Genomic DNA, 16,386 nt, shown 5'->3' on the forward strand with positions numbered 1-16,386 from the left:
TCCTTTCCCTTTCATCTTTCTTCTCAGAGGCAGATGGGCATGGTGGCGACTCCTCTGGTAATACCAGACAGAAGTTCTTAGGACTGCACGGTAATTACCTGCCTGCTGGGTTTATTGGAAGTAATACAACAGACTTTTATCCATGTTCAAAACCTTGCAGTTAACTTCAAACGATTATAGGTCTAAAGAAATCCAGTTGGACAAGAAGCTTGGGAAAAAGATGTTGTAAGCCATTATTTAACTCAAGATCAATCCAGGAATGCCTTGCTGATTTTTACAGTATTTGGCCAGGTTTCTCTGGGCACAGGCAACAAAATTAGAAGTCTTGTGCCTTGAAACCTCTGCTTTTTACTCTAATGTGTATGTGATTTCAACTGAGAATTTCACTTTACTTCAGCAGACTCTTTCCAGAACGATATAGTCTGTTTTCTTTCCTGCTTGAGCAAGTAACAGGATGTGGCTTAGGAGATTGGAGATTCAGTACATCTTTTAAGACTCTGCTGCTGTTAAGATCTAAAGCTGTCCCTGCTTGGTTTTGCATGGACCATATAGTTTTGACATAGTTTAGCATGATGGGTTTGCTACATTAGCATGTCAATACTGTCCCTGCAGCCTTCATGGCAGCCACATCTCATGAACTAGATCTTGGCAAATACCTTGTAATGAGTAAGGTATTTTCTGGATTTCACCTAAAGCTCTTTGCTCAATATTTATAAACAAACTGTGGTTTCTTCTGTTGGCTCTAATGAACTGCAGAAAGAGATCTGATAGCCCTGTGTGCCAACAATGTGCTTGCTGGGATATTCATGTAACACAGATGTACAAAATTACAGGTACAAGTGAAGGGCACAAATAAAGCTTATTAGGAAAAAAATATAACTTTTTTTTTTTTTTTTTCCCTAAAACTATCTCAAGAAGGCCAGATGTAAACGCAAGTAAACTTGGTCCAGTATTTATAAATAACTGATTGATGGAATGACGCAGTACCAGAAGCATTAAATGCTAGGATGATGTCCTCAACTTACTGCAAAGCTTAAAACTCACTTTCCTTCCTTTGCAATTTTGCAAATAATCTCTGTGACTGTATACAATGTTACCTTTTATCTTTCCTGTACATTTTTCCACATTGCATCTTAGTCTAGCTTTTTTGCTCCTTGATGTACGACAAAAAATACATTGTACTTTTAAAGAACCTGTTTGGAAATACTCCAGTACCTTTATGAAACTACTTTATTATTTATTATATTATTTATTTAAAGAGAAGATTCTTATCCCAAAGAAGCTGAAAGTTGAGTAGAAAGCATAGCGCTATTTTAAATTCAAACATAAGGACATGCTTAATCTTAAATTCACCTGGCAAGCTAGAAATTAATTTATTCTCAAGTATGAGATTTAGATGATAGTGGCAATGAAAATTTGAAGCCCTTCTATCCCTGATACTGATGCTTTCCACCGTTATAATGTGGCCCCTGGGCCTGTCTTCTAGAGCCTGAAATCACATGCAGCAAAGTCCTTTGCGATGTATAATATAAACTTTCTTGTACGGGTATGGAGTGAGAGATGTGGATGTGCAAACGCCTGCCAGGTATGGCTGTGCTTTGTTCCCTGTCTCCCAGCAGCACCAGAGGCGTCCGCTGCCCGCGGCCACATGAAGAGGAGTGGGGCTTCCTGAAAGAAATTCAAAACCACTTTCCCTGCAGGACAAGGCTGGAGGCAGCTCTTGCTTCCCAGGCTCCTGGGGTGCTGGCGTTGGCCATGACCTTACCTCACCTGAGGGAGCAGGCACCTGGGTGTCTTGCCATGGAGACGTGCAGGAGCACCAGGTCCTGCCAGAGCTGTTATCTCCAGGCATTTTGGGGCACTCCCAGGAAAATCCCAATCAAGATATAGATGTTAAACATCTGCAAAGAAACCTGTATGGAAATGCCTTCTTTTCTAAGCACGCTCTTTTAATGTGCTGTTAACTATTACTCAGGGCGGGTCGGGCACATTCAGCAGTTAACCACACAGAACTGGCAGGTCAGCAGAAGGCTGACCGCAAGTACTTAGAAAAATAAAGAAGGTAGACTTTGGTCTAGTTCTGTTTTTCCTGAAGTCAGTGAAGGTTGTTACTGTAGGCAATCACAGCAATAGCAGTGGGTTGATAAAAGATTTTTGAAAATTCTACTTCCAATCTTTAAATGACCAAATGGTCAAAAGGCTAGAGCAGAAAAACATAAGGAGAAAACTCCAGGACAAATTAGTATGTATTGCACGACTTTAACCAGCTTGGCTGCTGCAGTAAGTACTCTTTCTTTCTAGCCTAGCCATGGTTAGTATATTACATACCCTGCCTCTTCTGCTTCATTCAGGAAGAAAGACTGTTCGTGATAATTCTGAGTCTCACAGTAAAAGAAATAAAAACCAGGTGTGCACGGACAGATATGCAGGTGGATAGGAATTATCTGAATATGTGAATTTAGCCCTCTTTTATTGCCTGGCAATAACATATATGTGATCAGGATACAATTAATATGAGCTACTGGTTGGCTCATCTGTAAGAACAGGGCGCTGACAGGGAGCATGGTGAGAGCTCTCGTGGTCAGCTCCAGATTTCTGTTTCTAAGCCAGATGCAGCGGGGCTGGCCCGAACGCAGCCTGTGTCCCGTGCATGGGATCACTGAGCATGATCATGAAAGTATTCAATTATCAAATATAAAGCAGAGCAAAAACCTGGCCAAACAAAAATTTCTGCTGAATTTATATGCAGGTTTTATTTGTGGTTAAAATACTGTATAAATAAAAGCTAGTCATTTAAAATCAACATTCCTATATCTGCCATAAGTTAGACCTCGAGTGCATCTATAAGGCCTTTTGTGCTGAATGCAATATTAATTTAAGGTCATATGTCCATATATATTCCCAGATCAAAAGAAAAAAAAAAAGTTGTATATGTAGTTCTAAATTTAAGATCCGGGGAAAAAAATGTCTTAACTATCCTCAAAGAGAAACATCTTAAGTGGAAAAACCCTGCAATAATGTTATACCCAATGAACTGCAAATAAATTCTGAAGGAAACCCACAAAAAATTCCAGTAAACTTAAGTCTGCCTGTTGCTTTAGCGTCATTACTTAAAGCACGTGGTGTTTGTGTTTCCAGATCTGATAAAGTTGATTTTAAACACATTATGTTTACTTTTATTTTCTCCTTGTGATGTGGAACACCTATAGCTCATGAGACTATTAAATAAGTAATATTGCATTTATCATTAATTTATTTATGCTGAGTGCAGTGAAATAGGAAAAAAAGATGCTGGGTCTTTTCAGCTCTACTGTGTGAGACTTGGCAAATCCATGTTGTATTCTGACTTTCCCCACACTATACAACCCAGCACCCGTCACTGTTCGTGAGGTATCTGGCTTGTTCTTTCCGTCTTTAACACAAACATAGCAGTACAAATTGTGCTTGCCAAAATGCTGTCTCTTCTGCAGTGCCCACAAAATCCTATGTTGACATCTACGTATGGTCATTTGTGTTCACGTGGAGATTCACTTGGGTCACTGCTCTGTTTGTGAATGCCACATAGTCACATGCATATAAAAAGGGCTTGACGTGTTTATTTCTTCTTCTTTTGAAAAGCCTTTTGTTATATTCTTTAAAATTATTCAAAACTGTTCATCTCCTAATCCATATACTGTGTGAGCAGCACTTCTGTGAGAAGAGGATAATATGTGAAAGTCGGACTGTTCTGTGCACAGCCCCAAAACGCAGTTGGTGCTACAAGCCAGAGAGCAAACGTAAGGAAAGGAGAGATTGTGCTAACGGCTTGGGCTCTTTCCTGCTTTTAACTGATGGCAGTATGGATGAATAAAGCTTTTCTCTAGAGCATATACTAACTGCATGCAACAAATACGCATTGATGTCTAGCCCTCATCAGCTAACCAATGTTACCAGCTTGTAAAAACACAACAATTATTAGCTGATTTAGAAATATCCTCATGGTAATTTCATTTCACTTATTACGCCTAATGGATAGCTAGATATTTGCATGAAGTGTGTGTGGCTTTTTGCCTGAATTGTTAATCGAGTGATTAAGTGGTAAGTGAAAGCGGTGCATCCAGATGACATTATTGCTGTTCCATTCCTGGGTGCTTCCTGAACCAGTCACAGCAAATTATCAGTTTTAAATATATTTCTCTCTTCAGCTACTCATCTGCAAATCAAAGCAGGATTGGTATAGGCAATCTATTGTGCTAAGCCACCTTTCTTTCCCACTGGCTTTTATAGTGGTCTGACTACAACTGTTGGATTCTTTTGTAGAAGTGGAGATGTGGATTCCCACCACCTCTGACCACAGATGGAACTGAAACCGACAGGCAGAAGAGCTGCTTTGCAAAGTGTGCTCAAGACTGAAATATATGTAGTAAGCTTGAACTTTAACTTTGCACAAAACTATTTAGTGACACTTTACTACTTCTTTAGTCCTTTTCTATCGGTGTTGACAGCAGGGTGCAGAAACATCTGCCTGCGGCTGTCACCCCTGCTTTCTTCCAGAGCCTTCACTTACAAATAGTTATGGATGAATTGAGCTGAGCCCTGGTCCCTGTGTTTTACTTTGGGCACCCGCATTAACTGGCATATGGACACCTACACTGGTGCTTTTTACCAACCAGCCTGTTAGTGACCAGCTCCCCTGCAGGGCAGTGCAGAGGTGGACAGAGCACAGGGTGAGGCACTGTCCTGTGCCCCTGCGTACAGCCGGCCACCCGAAACCCTGTGGGTTCCCCAGCCGGGAGGGGAGAGTGGCCTTCACACCACCCAGGGGCTGCAGCCGTCCTCAATGCCCAGCCTGGCTCCCGCTACCCGGCTGTGTGAAGCACCCTTTTCCTGAGCCGGAGGGACCAGCTGCTGTGGGGAGGTGAAACGAGGACCCTGAGAGGAGTAGAGACAGGTAGAGGCAGCATTGGCTGAGGAGGGGAAGCCATTGTGCTAATGAGGGGCTGTTGGGCTAGGGGGTGGCTTTGGGCAGCCAGTGGGCTCAGGAGGGGCCGGTGGGTGTCTGAAGGGGAGGCCGCCGGGCTGAGGAGGTGGGTGGCCGTTGGGCTGAGGAGGGGGCGGTTGGGCGGCCGTTGGGCTGAGGAGGGGGCCGTTGAGCCGGGGTGGCGTTGGGCGGCCGTGGCGCTGAGCGGGGTGTGTGGGGGGCGCTGGGCTGAGGAGGGGGCCGGCGGCGTTGGGAGCCGTGCGAGGGGAGCGGGCCGGGCCGCGCCGGGCAGGAGGGCGGGCGGGAGGGAGGGAAGGAGCGGGAGAGCCGGGAGAGCGGAGCAGGAGCTGCCTCAAATGCTTGAAATAATTCCGCTTCCGTTCAGAGCCGGGAGCAGCCTCCCACGGCATCGAGGCCTCGGAGCCGTCTCCTCCATCCCGGAGCGCCCGCGGCGGCTGGGCTATCATGGCAACCTCCCCCCAGAAGTCTCCTTCTTCACCCAAGTCCCCCACCCCGAAATCTCCCCCGTCCAGAAAGAAAGATGACTCCTTCTTGGGCAAGCTCGGCGGCACGCTGGCGAGGAGGAAAAAAGCCAAAGAAGGTAAAAATTACAGGTTTGCACGTTTCCTGGGAGTTACCTTAAAATGGGGGGGGGAAGAGGGGGCGGAGGAGGAGGAGACAGGGGGAGAGGAAAAGGCTCTGGGGAGCGGGAGGAAGGGGCTGACTGGGGAAGGACGTGCGGGGTGGGCAGGCGGGCGGCGAGGGAGGAGCGCTCCGCCGTGTCCCCGCGGCTTCGCCGGGACCGGGCGGGGGCCGCGGCGCCTGTGCCCGGTGCCAGCGCGTCACGGCGGGAGCGCGGGCGGGCGCCGGCCGGGAGACACCGCACCCACCTCGGTGCTGCTGCCGCAGCTTGTGGCCCCCGCGCCGGGCGCGCTGGGCGCTGAGGCCGAGGCGGCCCCGCCGCACCGCGGGTCGGGAGGAGGTGGCCGGAGGGGGGGAAACCGCGGAGCTCGGGCCGGGGGAGCGGTGACCCCCTTGTGGGGGGCAGTGAGGAGCTCGTACCGCGGGACGGGGTCAGAGAGGGGCAGGGCAGGACGGGCTGGGGTGCCCGCGCCGGAGGACGGGAGCGTTTCCCCGCAGCGGGTGAAGCGCTTTGGCGGGCGGCGGCCTGCGGGCCCTCCAGGCCTGCGGGTACGAGCTCCGCGCTCGTCCGGGTTGCGGGCGCTGAACGCCTCGGCCGCGCCTCGCAGCCTGGGGGTATTTGCTTTGTAAGTTATGGTGCAGAAACCCAAAAAACTTAATGTTCAAATCCCCTCTGACTCGTAACGTGTTGCTTTATATTGGTGTACGGCATGCTTAGTATGCATTGCTTGGAGAGGCCGGTTGTGATGCATGCAACTGAGTTAATGTTTATCATAGTGATTGTTCTTCAGAGTCTTAAAGCTTAGCTTGATTATTCTTGTACTAAGCAAAAAAAACCTTGCCTCACGACAGCAGACCTTTGAAGAACACTGAGCATGTACAATAGTCTGGTTCTTTGCCCATACATGTGAATTAACATCCACCCCCTACTGAATTTGCCTATTTAAAATCCCATGAGACAGAGAATTGGAATTTAACCTCACTCACCCATGATTTTCACAGCTGATGTTAATTTAAGTATGATGCAAATAGAGCCAAAGGAGCAGTCTCGCTTTTAAAACAGTTTTTCAAGTAATGTGTATTACTTACAAATGTGAAGAAGGGTATTATGTTCAGCAGACCCTTGTTACTGATGTACACCTGGGTAGTGAAAATGGGTGTAGTATTTCCGAGTAGCAGCAGTGCTGTGGACAAGGGCAATAGAACTTTGGCAAGTATGGCCTCTCATTCTGTAATTATCACGTCTTTCTGAGGTGCGTGGTCTTGCTTTTCTATTAAAACACATTTTGCATGATCATGCTAACGTTATTTGGCTTTTTCTGGTCATTGCAGATGGCCCAGAGGTTGGTGAAATAGTAAAAAACGGCAAACTTTATTATTTTGTTCTGTTTGGGTATTCATGAATATTAGCAGCATTCATCTAGCAACAATTTTCTGTGACAAGTCTGTATTGTAGGTTTGTGTAGAGATGGAGCCTGTATTTAGTAGATTGGGTTTGTCTGGTATTATTGAATGCTATTTTCTTCACTGATGGATATTGTTAAGTCACAAATCTCCAGCAAATTTTTAGAAGCAGCAGAAGTTACTTTAATCTTACAAAAAGATGTATTCTGTGATATCATATATTATTTTTGTTACTTTTATGTCTGTATTAAATTTATTGACTAAAACCTGCATCTGCCATTTTGTTCTCTCATCATGCTGATATTTACCTTTTTGAAATTTTGGAACAGTGTTGGTGTTGTCCTCGTCCTTTGCGTTTCCCAGTTTTCTAAAGTCTATTTAAAAATAACAGTGTCGTGGTTTAACCCCAACTGGCAACTATGGCCAAGCAGCCGCTTGCTCAGTCCCTGCCCTCCCAAAGTGGGATGGGGGAGACAATCAAAAGGGAAAGGAGAAACTTGTGGGTTGGGGTAAGAACAGTTTAATAGGACAGCAAAGAAAGAGCAAATGACAGTAACAATATATAAACAAAGTAAGTGATGTGCAATGCGATTGCTTACCACCTGGTGATCAATACCCAGCCTGTCCCTAAGCAGTGACTGCAAACTCTGGTCCTGTACAGCAAATATCAGAAGAATGAACACCCAGACAGCAGTTTGTGCTTGAATGTGATTGTGCTGAACAGCTGGTCCTGGAAAAAGAAGAAAAAGGCAGAGCTGGAAAAGGCGGCTCCAGCTATATATGGAACATGACACTAAAGGCAGGGAACATCTCATTAGCCTGAATGTCAGTCTGGGTGCTGTCCTGTTGTGCTGCCTCTCAGGTTTTACGGGCATGTGCAGCTGGAAAATTGAAAAAGTCCTTCATCTCCTTGGCAACAGCCAAAACATCAATGAGTCCTCCTTTTCTTTTCATACCAGCTCCAAAACACAGTCTGGCTCCAGGAAAGAAAAAAATGAACTCTGTCCCAGGCAAAGGCATGGGAAGTTCAGTGTGTTATCACATTCTCATACTAAATCCAAACCAAAAGACTGTGCTGACCAGTCAAAAGAAAAAATTCTAACTACTATGAAGAAAACTCAATCCCACCAAAACCGGCACAAGGGGTTTGGAGAATTTTTTTTATCTTTGTGAAGAGTTTGGTTTTTGCTGATCGAAGAAAAAGTATTTTATTAAATTCACAGTAATATCCTTATTTCTGCATGTATTTGTCACATTTCTTCAGTGGAAGCACACGTAGAGGTGAGATTGATACTATGCTATCTTCCTTTTTGTTCATTTTAGCAGATTGGGATGGCTTCAAAACTGGTAAATGCTTACTGAGAAGTCTGTCCTCTTCATGCTTCCTAATCATTCCTCCACTAAGAATAAATACCAGTTTGCAAACTATTAATGAGTCACCTTGTTTCTTGCAGGCTGTGGCACACATGAGTTCCATCTTAACTTGTGCTGCCACAGCTTGTAGGGCTCTAGGTATATTTGGGGTCTAGCTAGGAACTCCATCTAGGAGGTCAGGTTGCTTGTACTTTTTTTCCTGCTTTAATTTACCTGTCTAGTAGGAGGATTCTTATAGAGACAGGTCTTAGTCGAAGGAGTGTACATGGTTATTCAACTGTTAGCACACATTATGTGTGAGGAACTGTTCAAGTGTAAGTCATAGGCATTTGAAAAAAGAAGTTTTTTCCACTATCTCTAGACTTTCAGCTTGTGTAAACTAGAATGAAGTACTGTTAGATGGCAACTTTTCGTATTTTTGTAGACCATCAGCATCTATTCTCTAAAAGAGTTTGTTAGTCTGACATAGATATCTACCCCATTTTGTTGTGCATGTTGATCTTGAATCATGTGAGGTCTCTAAATATGATGAACCGTTAGTAACTCTTTAGAAATAATGCTGTGGGGTTTTTTTTCTGTATGGGGTATTCATTTCCCTTTTTACCTACTTAGTCTTGTGCTTTGTGATTTTAATACTCAGTAGAGTAAATCCATCTTCTGTATTTCACCTATGTCAGTATTTGTTCATGAGGCAACAATTTTGATTATTCCACTTTATGGTTATCTTGAATGTATGGGCAGTAGAACAAGTGTTACTCTCTTAGGTGAATATAGACTATGCAGAAGATGCCTGTCGTCCCAGTCTCTAATATCACAGTACAAGTTGTTGACCAAAACAAAGAGAGTAACCCAAAATACTATTATGTGAGATATCATGAGCAGGGATTAGTCATACCTTAAGACATATGTTAATCTGGAAAATACATTGTCATTAAATATTTCATAAAATGTGAAATTTGGAGCTCAAACTTGCTTATGTTGTCATCTGTCATGTAGGGTCTTAGCCTGCTTTTCGTTTGTAGTATCTCATCACCATTGGTGTAATTCAAGGGTGAGAACATAGTACTTCAGTCTTTCCTGTGAGAGCATGAGCAGCTGCATGTTTAAGTAGTCTATAAATTCTGTTAAGGTAACAAAAGCTATGAATGATTAAATAGATTTGGAATGAATTATAATTAGCTTTTTAGCTAATGAGAAAATGGTGAGATAATACTAGAGTATTTGATGACCTGTTTACAACTGAAGTGGTATACGCAAAAATTATTCGTAGTTTATGGTAAGATTTCATCACTTTTGTTCCTGAAAATCATTCAAAGACTGAGCCACCCCATATATGGTACTGGAGAATTCCAGTCCTTATCTAGCAGGAGTTAAGTTGCATGGTGGAGCGCATTGTACTAGCAAAAAACAACCACAAATTAATTTTTTTGTGAGCTCCTTGTAGTAGTCTGCGTTGTGTACTAAACATATCTTTCTACAAGTGCAAGGAGAGAATAGAATGACCTCTTTTTTCCTTTTTTTTTTTTTTAGATGTAGGGGGGTGTGTTGTGTTATCTTATGAATTTTTCATGGTGGGTTCAATAAGGTCATGTGTGATTGTCTTTCTTGAATTTTCCTGGCCTGGCAATTACAGACACAGAAATTTCACTCCTAATAGCTTACCTTAGTGGAGAATCTTAAAAATTGGCCTCTGACATGCTAATAAATCTGTGACACATTTGGGAATGGAGAGCAAAGTTCAGAATTGCTTAAATTGCGTAGGAGCAGATGGGAAACAGACAGCTTGGACCCATGAATTTGGTAGAGAGCAATTACTGCTCATTGTACGCGCTCAGTCGGTTTTCCAATAGATATGACATCAATTTCAGTAATTTGACTGCTCTTCTGTCTAGTTTATTTGGTGTTGATGGGCAGGAGAAGGAATGAATTTTCTCTTAGCTTGCACTTATAGTATTTCTTCTTTTGTATGTCTTGTTTTGATTTAATTTTGGTATGTGAGGTCACAGAAGGCCCTTTTCTCTGTATGCCTAAGGGAAGAGGATGTTAACAGTGTAAAATATTGTACGCTCTGCTATTTCTTGATAATAACTTTAAATTTCTTAATCTTTGCTTTGTTGCCATATGTATTTCACAGAATAATATGAAATCAGAACAAATTAAAAATTTAAGAATAAGTGTAGGGTGATGAGAGCTTTTCAGGTGTTTTAAGTAAAATTTTTGGCTTCCTGGAATCCATGACTAAAATGCCTTGCTGTGTGACTCACTGACAAAGAGATCAGGCCTTGCTCCAGCTGTGGGCGTTTTACTATGAAAGAAATGTATTTCTTAGTGTACAAGAAGTGTTCTTCTGAATTTTAGTTGACATATTTGATTTTTTTTTTACCTGTTTCTGCAAGTTCTTTTTTAATAGAGTAGTGCACTACTGGTGCAAAGGACTATTTTTTCATATCAGTAGACTTTTGTTTTGCTTGTCCATTTCTCATGTGAGAGATTCCAGCCTAGCTTCAGTGCCTTGCAGACTTTTTCTTTTCTACCGCTCTCACCTGATGCTGTATTTAAAATGCAGATGAAGCTGAAAGAAGAATGAATATATGTCCTGCTGTCCTGTTTCCTAATAAGTGGTGCACACGATTAAAATGAGCCACTGAGTGCTAATTTCATACTGGTGCTTTGAAGATGGCGTATAGTAGAAAAGGAGATGGCATGGAGAAGGCTTTATCGTCATTCTCATATCAGTACTTTTGAATTTCTGTCTTTTACTGCAGCATATCACTATATCAACTCTAGGCCTTCTTGTGCTATCAGAATAGCTGAACAGCTGGTTTTGATGTCTGATGTAATGCACTTTACCTCCGACCTTAGTGCGTATCATCTGTAATGTGCTTATAATCTTTCCCCTATATACTGCGTTACGTACTCCTGTGTCCCTGGTGTACTGCCACAGATGCATCATAGACAGCTGCCTAGCTGATGCTGGACAAAACCTAATAGTGCCACCATTTAAATAATTATTGCCTTGAATCAAGTTATTGCCTTGGAGCAAGTTCTGTTAAATAGATAAAATACTTCCCTTAAGTGAAAGGAATGTGGAAAGTGAAAAGAAAAATAGAGGAAAGACTCACTTTGGTTGTTGTCATTTCATTGCTATGAGCCTTCTGAGCCCATCTACAGTGTATGTAAAGAAGAGAAACTACTCAAGAGGAGAACATTGGGTTTTTGTTTCCACCCTTTGAATCCATATTGTCAGGGGATATCTAGGGAGGTCTCTCAGCTCTGACCATTGAAGGTATTGCTTGGTAGAAAGAAAGGTAATTGCCTCTGAAATGCTTCTGTCAGCACAGACGGAACACCCAACTGTTGCTTGTGCTGTGATGACAATAGCCCTCCACATGCAACTCTTGGGCAGATATGTAAATAAATGACAGCTCTGAGATGCTTGAAGCTGTTTGTCATCTGTCAAGCTGTGGCTGTGCTGGGTTTGTGGGGATAAAAGAGCAACTGCTGTAGTCCCTGATGGCTTTCGGGTCTGCCCCTCTCGCCTTCCTGCCTCAGCCTCCTCTTTCCACAAGGGCCTCCCTGCAATAAACAGAAACTAATCAGCACTGATAGCTGTTACCTCTAAGACAAAGTTAAGCATCTGTTATTGTTTATAAACACATATATGTGGCTAAATCCAGGGCCAGATTCTGGTATGTTAGGCACTATACTTGCACAAACAGTGCAAAGGGCCCCTGCATGCAATAATTTGCAACATAAAGCTCTTATCTGTATTTCTTGTGGATCTTTCTGGCTTTTCTCCTCATGTATTCTGCATTTTAACATTATTTCTGGCATTTCAGTTTTCTTAGGCCTTGTGATCTCTTTGGGAATTTTATCTAATGCATTTTAGCTTGTTTGGTTTCAAGAGACTTTTTATTTTTTTTAAGGGGCTTTGGTTCTGTTTGATTCAGAGAAAGATGAAAGTACTACCTGTGAATGCATTTCTGAATCTCAAAAGTCACAGATAATCCCAAACTTATTCAAAAAAGTCATTGTTTTAACCAAATATTCATGTAGGGCCCAGTTCAATTATGCTTGGTCCATGTGTTTCATCTACAGCAATCAAATGTGTGGGAACATGTGAGCCCCAGATGCCTGCATTTTTGCCAGACAGTTTATTGAGTCTATAACCAGAGGTATCCTATTATTGTAGAGCTGAGCATATCAGTGCCTGCTTTATGTGAATGTCTCCTAACGTGTAAACGTATGTGAAGGGGTTCGATCACAGAGGACTGTAAAACATGGGATACAGAAAATGCACTGACAGCATTGAGGTTAGAACAAAACACAGCACTGCCAACCTCTTCTCTGCCAGAGAGGAGGGAAGGGAGCTGGTGATGCTGTCTCACTGGAGGCAGGAGGGTCTGGGAATGCCGTAGGGATGTGTAGGAAGAGGACGCAGAGCCAGGCTCTCCTGCCTCTTCCCAGAAGAACACCACAATTGTTAAGTCCATCCAGTTGCTTTTGAACTAATTAAAGTGACACAGAAATGTTTTTTTAATTCTATGTATTTTTAAGTTCTGAAATGTATTGCTATAGGATGTTTTGGACACCAGAATACTTTTTTTTGGGGGGGTGTGGGGGGGTGCTAAAAATGGGTCTGGTGGATTCTAGACAAAAAAAAAAAGTCTGCAGTGGCCCACATGCGAGTCATGTAGGCCATCACAGACATTTCAGAGTCACAATTCATTAAATGCCTATCATGAAATCCACAGCTATTAGGAAGCTTACACCAAGGGAGAAAATGTTGGTTTGCCTTTCCCTGTTTGTATCATTAAGAATGCATTTTTGCCAGGGGCCAGGACCCTGGACTTTGATCCGCTGTTCTAACCCAATACAACTGTTAATTTTGTTGTGATCTGATTATCTGTATGTGGGCATAGAGCCACTGAACTCTGTCCACACTTGACTTCCAAAAGCAGCCTTAGATTATGTGGGCAAGTTAACTGAAGTATGCCTTTTATTGCCTGTGTTTTTCCCACTTGAGCAGTTTCTTTATTGTCTGAGCCTACAGGCTTCATACAGGATAAAACTAAACATGCATGGAATGGGTTAAAGGAAGGGGGGTGGTGAAGAGGAGCAGAGAAGCAGAGCAAGGGGTCTGGCTGCAGAAAGCAGCTGCTCTTTGAGGTGCTGCTGGGCTGGGAGGGTGGCGGGAGCGAGGATGTCTGCCTGTACCTGGGGGTGGCGGGAGGGAGGATGTCTGCCTGTACATCTGTGTCCATCCCTTCCTCTCCTCTCTTCAGCAGCTGCTCCCTCTCTCCTTGTGCTGCCTTGGTTGCAGTGGTCACTGCTGAGCTCTTCAGGGTGCTGTGAGCAGACATGGATGAGGGTGCCTGGTGGTTTGGCAGTGCTTGTTGCTACAGCAGCTGTTCCCCATCTGTGGGAAGGGCTGGTCACAAAATGCCAGCTGGACCGTGCTGTCATAGAGACTGACAAGCTGGGGTTGCAGAATTACTGAATAGTTACGGTTGGAAGGGACCCCTGGAGATCTGAAGACTCAGGTGTCTGATGGTTCAGTATCTCAGCTGAGAAAAGGTGAACTGGTGTAGTCCACCAGGCTCATACCTGTGACTGGCCAGGTGTGATGGCGCTATGGTGACAACATAGTCTGTCAGTTCTTTTCAGTATCTGTAGTAGCTGGATAGATGCATACTAATAATCTAGATGAAAAGTAAAAAAGATTTAAGTGGTGAAGTAAAATCAGCTTTAAACAAGTGGTTGAAGAGTCTCCATTGCTTCCAAATTACAGGACAGAGCCATGGAGAGAGGGGAAAAAAAAACAGCTAGAGACCAGCTTAGACTGACATGCCCTTCTTTCAATGCTAAATTTTTCTTTACGTCTCCAAATTTAAAATATGCTATCCCTGATATCAAACTCATAAAAACATGTCCAGTCTCCAGTGTGAAGGTGGATACAGCTTCACGTGGTTAAAGTGAAGCTGTCCAAGAGAGCAAATATGAAGTTCTCATCCTCAGTAAAGTGAGTGTGCTGTCAAAAGAATCTGTGATTTTTAGAACTCCAGTGTTTCTCTTAAAATGTAAGGAATCTGCCCTGAAGGTAAGAGAAGACCAGGAGACCAAGACTGACTGAAATAAAAGTTCTCACTGGGTTTGATTACTACTTGTGGAGTTCCACATCTTGTGAAACCCCTCAGCTTAAAGGCAGCTTCCTGTAAGTACAGATCTGTGCTTCTGTGAATCTCCTTGGACAGAATCTCTGGGATATATTGTACCTTCTATCTATCTTTAATGCCTCCACAATCATTAAACAGTGCCCTCTCTGCAGACCAGATAGTTTAATACTGGGGTCTCTGCTGTTCCCACTGAAATTGAGCTATAGACAGTCCAATTATTTTGTTACTTCATCGCATCTGATATCAAGTGATTCCTATTAACTAAATCCACAGAGTTCTTTCAGCAAAATGCTGATGTTGCTGAATATGAAATCAGCAGTTTTACGGACACAGTTCTTTGTGAAGTGAAACTTTAGAAAAACAGTAGTTGAGGTGTACCTAGAATATTGTTGCTTTTCCATCAGCTGCTTCTGTCCTCTTTCTCCCCACACCAGTTCCTATTAAAACATACTGTTGACTTGTATTCCTAATGCTAGACTATTTTCTTTGTTAAGCTGCAGCCAAAACCAAGAAGAGATGACCCTTGAAAGGACAGTTGGCACTGCCCTGGGTGCAGTCAGTGCTGTACTGGCAGCAGTGTGATGCCATTTTGTGTGAGAGAGGATGAACTGGAAGGCAGGACAATTTGCAGTGCTTCACATCTTCATTTGCAGCTGTTGGAAACATAGGGCTGGGGTGGGGCTGAAGGCTCAGCTTGCTTTCTGTGTATTCCTTGTGCAGCTCATAGTAGTTCTTGTGCTTCTCTGAGTGTGTAGCTGTACTCAGGGCACTGAGTAGCAAGGCACTCAGTCTTGCTCTTTATATGTATCATCATACATATTCTGTTTGGTGTGCTAATACTTATTAATAGATAACATTACTTGGTTTGAATACCCATGTCTTTCTTGGAACTAGGTGTGCGTGCGTTGAGTGCATCAGTGAGTTAATTCACTTTGGTGACCAAACTGAAATATAAACAAAAGATGTCTTGAACCAAAAGCAAAATCAGATCAGCAGCCTTATGTGAATCTGTAGCCTACCATGGAACTACTCCTTGACAACCTGTGGTCAGGCCAAAGAAAACCAAGGGCCAGAAATAGAAAAATAGGGATGTGACTGGTCACGAGTGAATTGTATTGGCAGAGCTGTATTAGGAAGATTAGCCACCATCTCTTCACCCAAATCCTGCACCTGGCTATAGACTGTGCCACTGTTCAGCCAGGTGATGATCTTACTTAAAATATTGAAGAATTGCAGTATTAAGTAACAAGGCTCTACAGTCTCCCAAATGTTCTGCTTTCCTTTTAGTTTTGTAGTATTCTCTGTGAAATAATTGCATGTGCTGCTATAAAACTATTATATATGTGTATTCAACACAAAATTAAAGAAAGCACATTGGTTATGAGTTAGCAATACTGCTTTTTCTTATTCTTTGTACTTCTCTTCCTGACTTCTTATTGATCTTTGTGTTAAGCACTACATAGTGTACCATAGTTGACAATATCTTATCTTTTTTTTCTTAGAGAATTATTTTTGCAAAAGAAAACACCCGGAATATGTATTCCTGTGAGCCATTCTTGGTAGTTGTAGACATGGTTAATTCCTTTTGGCTTCTCTGACTTCTACTTAGCATAAAGTGGATTCTGCTCTTTTCCTGTGGAGTGATAGAGCAATCTATGACACCGACCCACTGGTGTGTGAGATTAAACTTTATTCTTAGTGAAACCTACAAAATTCCACTTGGAAAAAGGGACTTTAGTCAGGGTGGTAGGAGAGGGGGCGCAACAGTTGTCAGCGATCACTGCTACCCTTCAGAAGTTGTGAGCAGATAGTGGGTGTGGTAGAGTGAGG

At 43.0% G+C, this 16,386-nt stretch overlaps 1 protein-coding gene across 2 annotated transcripts in view; it reads left to right on the forward strand.

The window, feature by feature from the left end:
• The first annotated feature begins 4,717 nt into the window (after window positions 1-4,717).
• Window positions 4,718-16,386, forward strand: part of PARVA (parvin alpha) — a 67,583-nt gene continuing 55,914 nt past the window's right edge. The window contains exons 1-2 of one of the 2 annotated variants that reach the window (XM_082059097.1): window positions 4,718-4,930; window positions 5,346-5,561. In XM_082059097.1, coding sequence (XP_081915223.1) covers window positions 5,426-5,561 — 136 coding nt within the window. In that variant the 5' untranslated portion in view covers window positions 4,718-4,930; window positions 5,346-5,425. Of the gene's footprint in view, window positions 4,931-5,303; window positions 5,562-16,386 lie in introns of those variants that run through there. The other variant, XM_082059098.1, reaches the window with a different exon arrangement.

The sequence above is a fragment of the Streptopelia decaocto genome (assembly GCF_964273445.1).
Source record: "Streptopelia decaocto genome assembly, chromosome: 7".
NCBI classification, from domain to species: Eukaryota; Metazoa; Chordata; class Aves; order Columbiformes; family Columbidae; genus Streptopelia; species Streptopelia decaocto.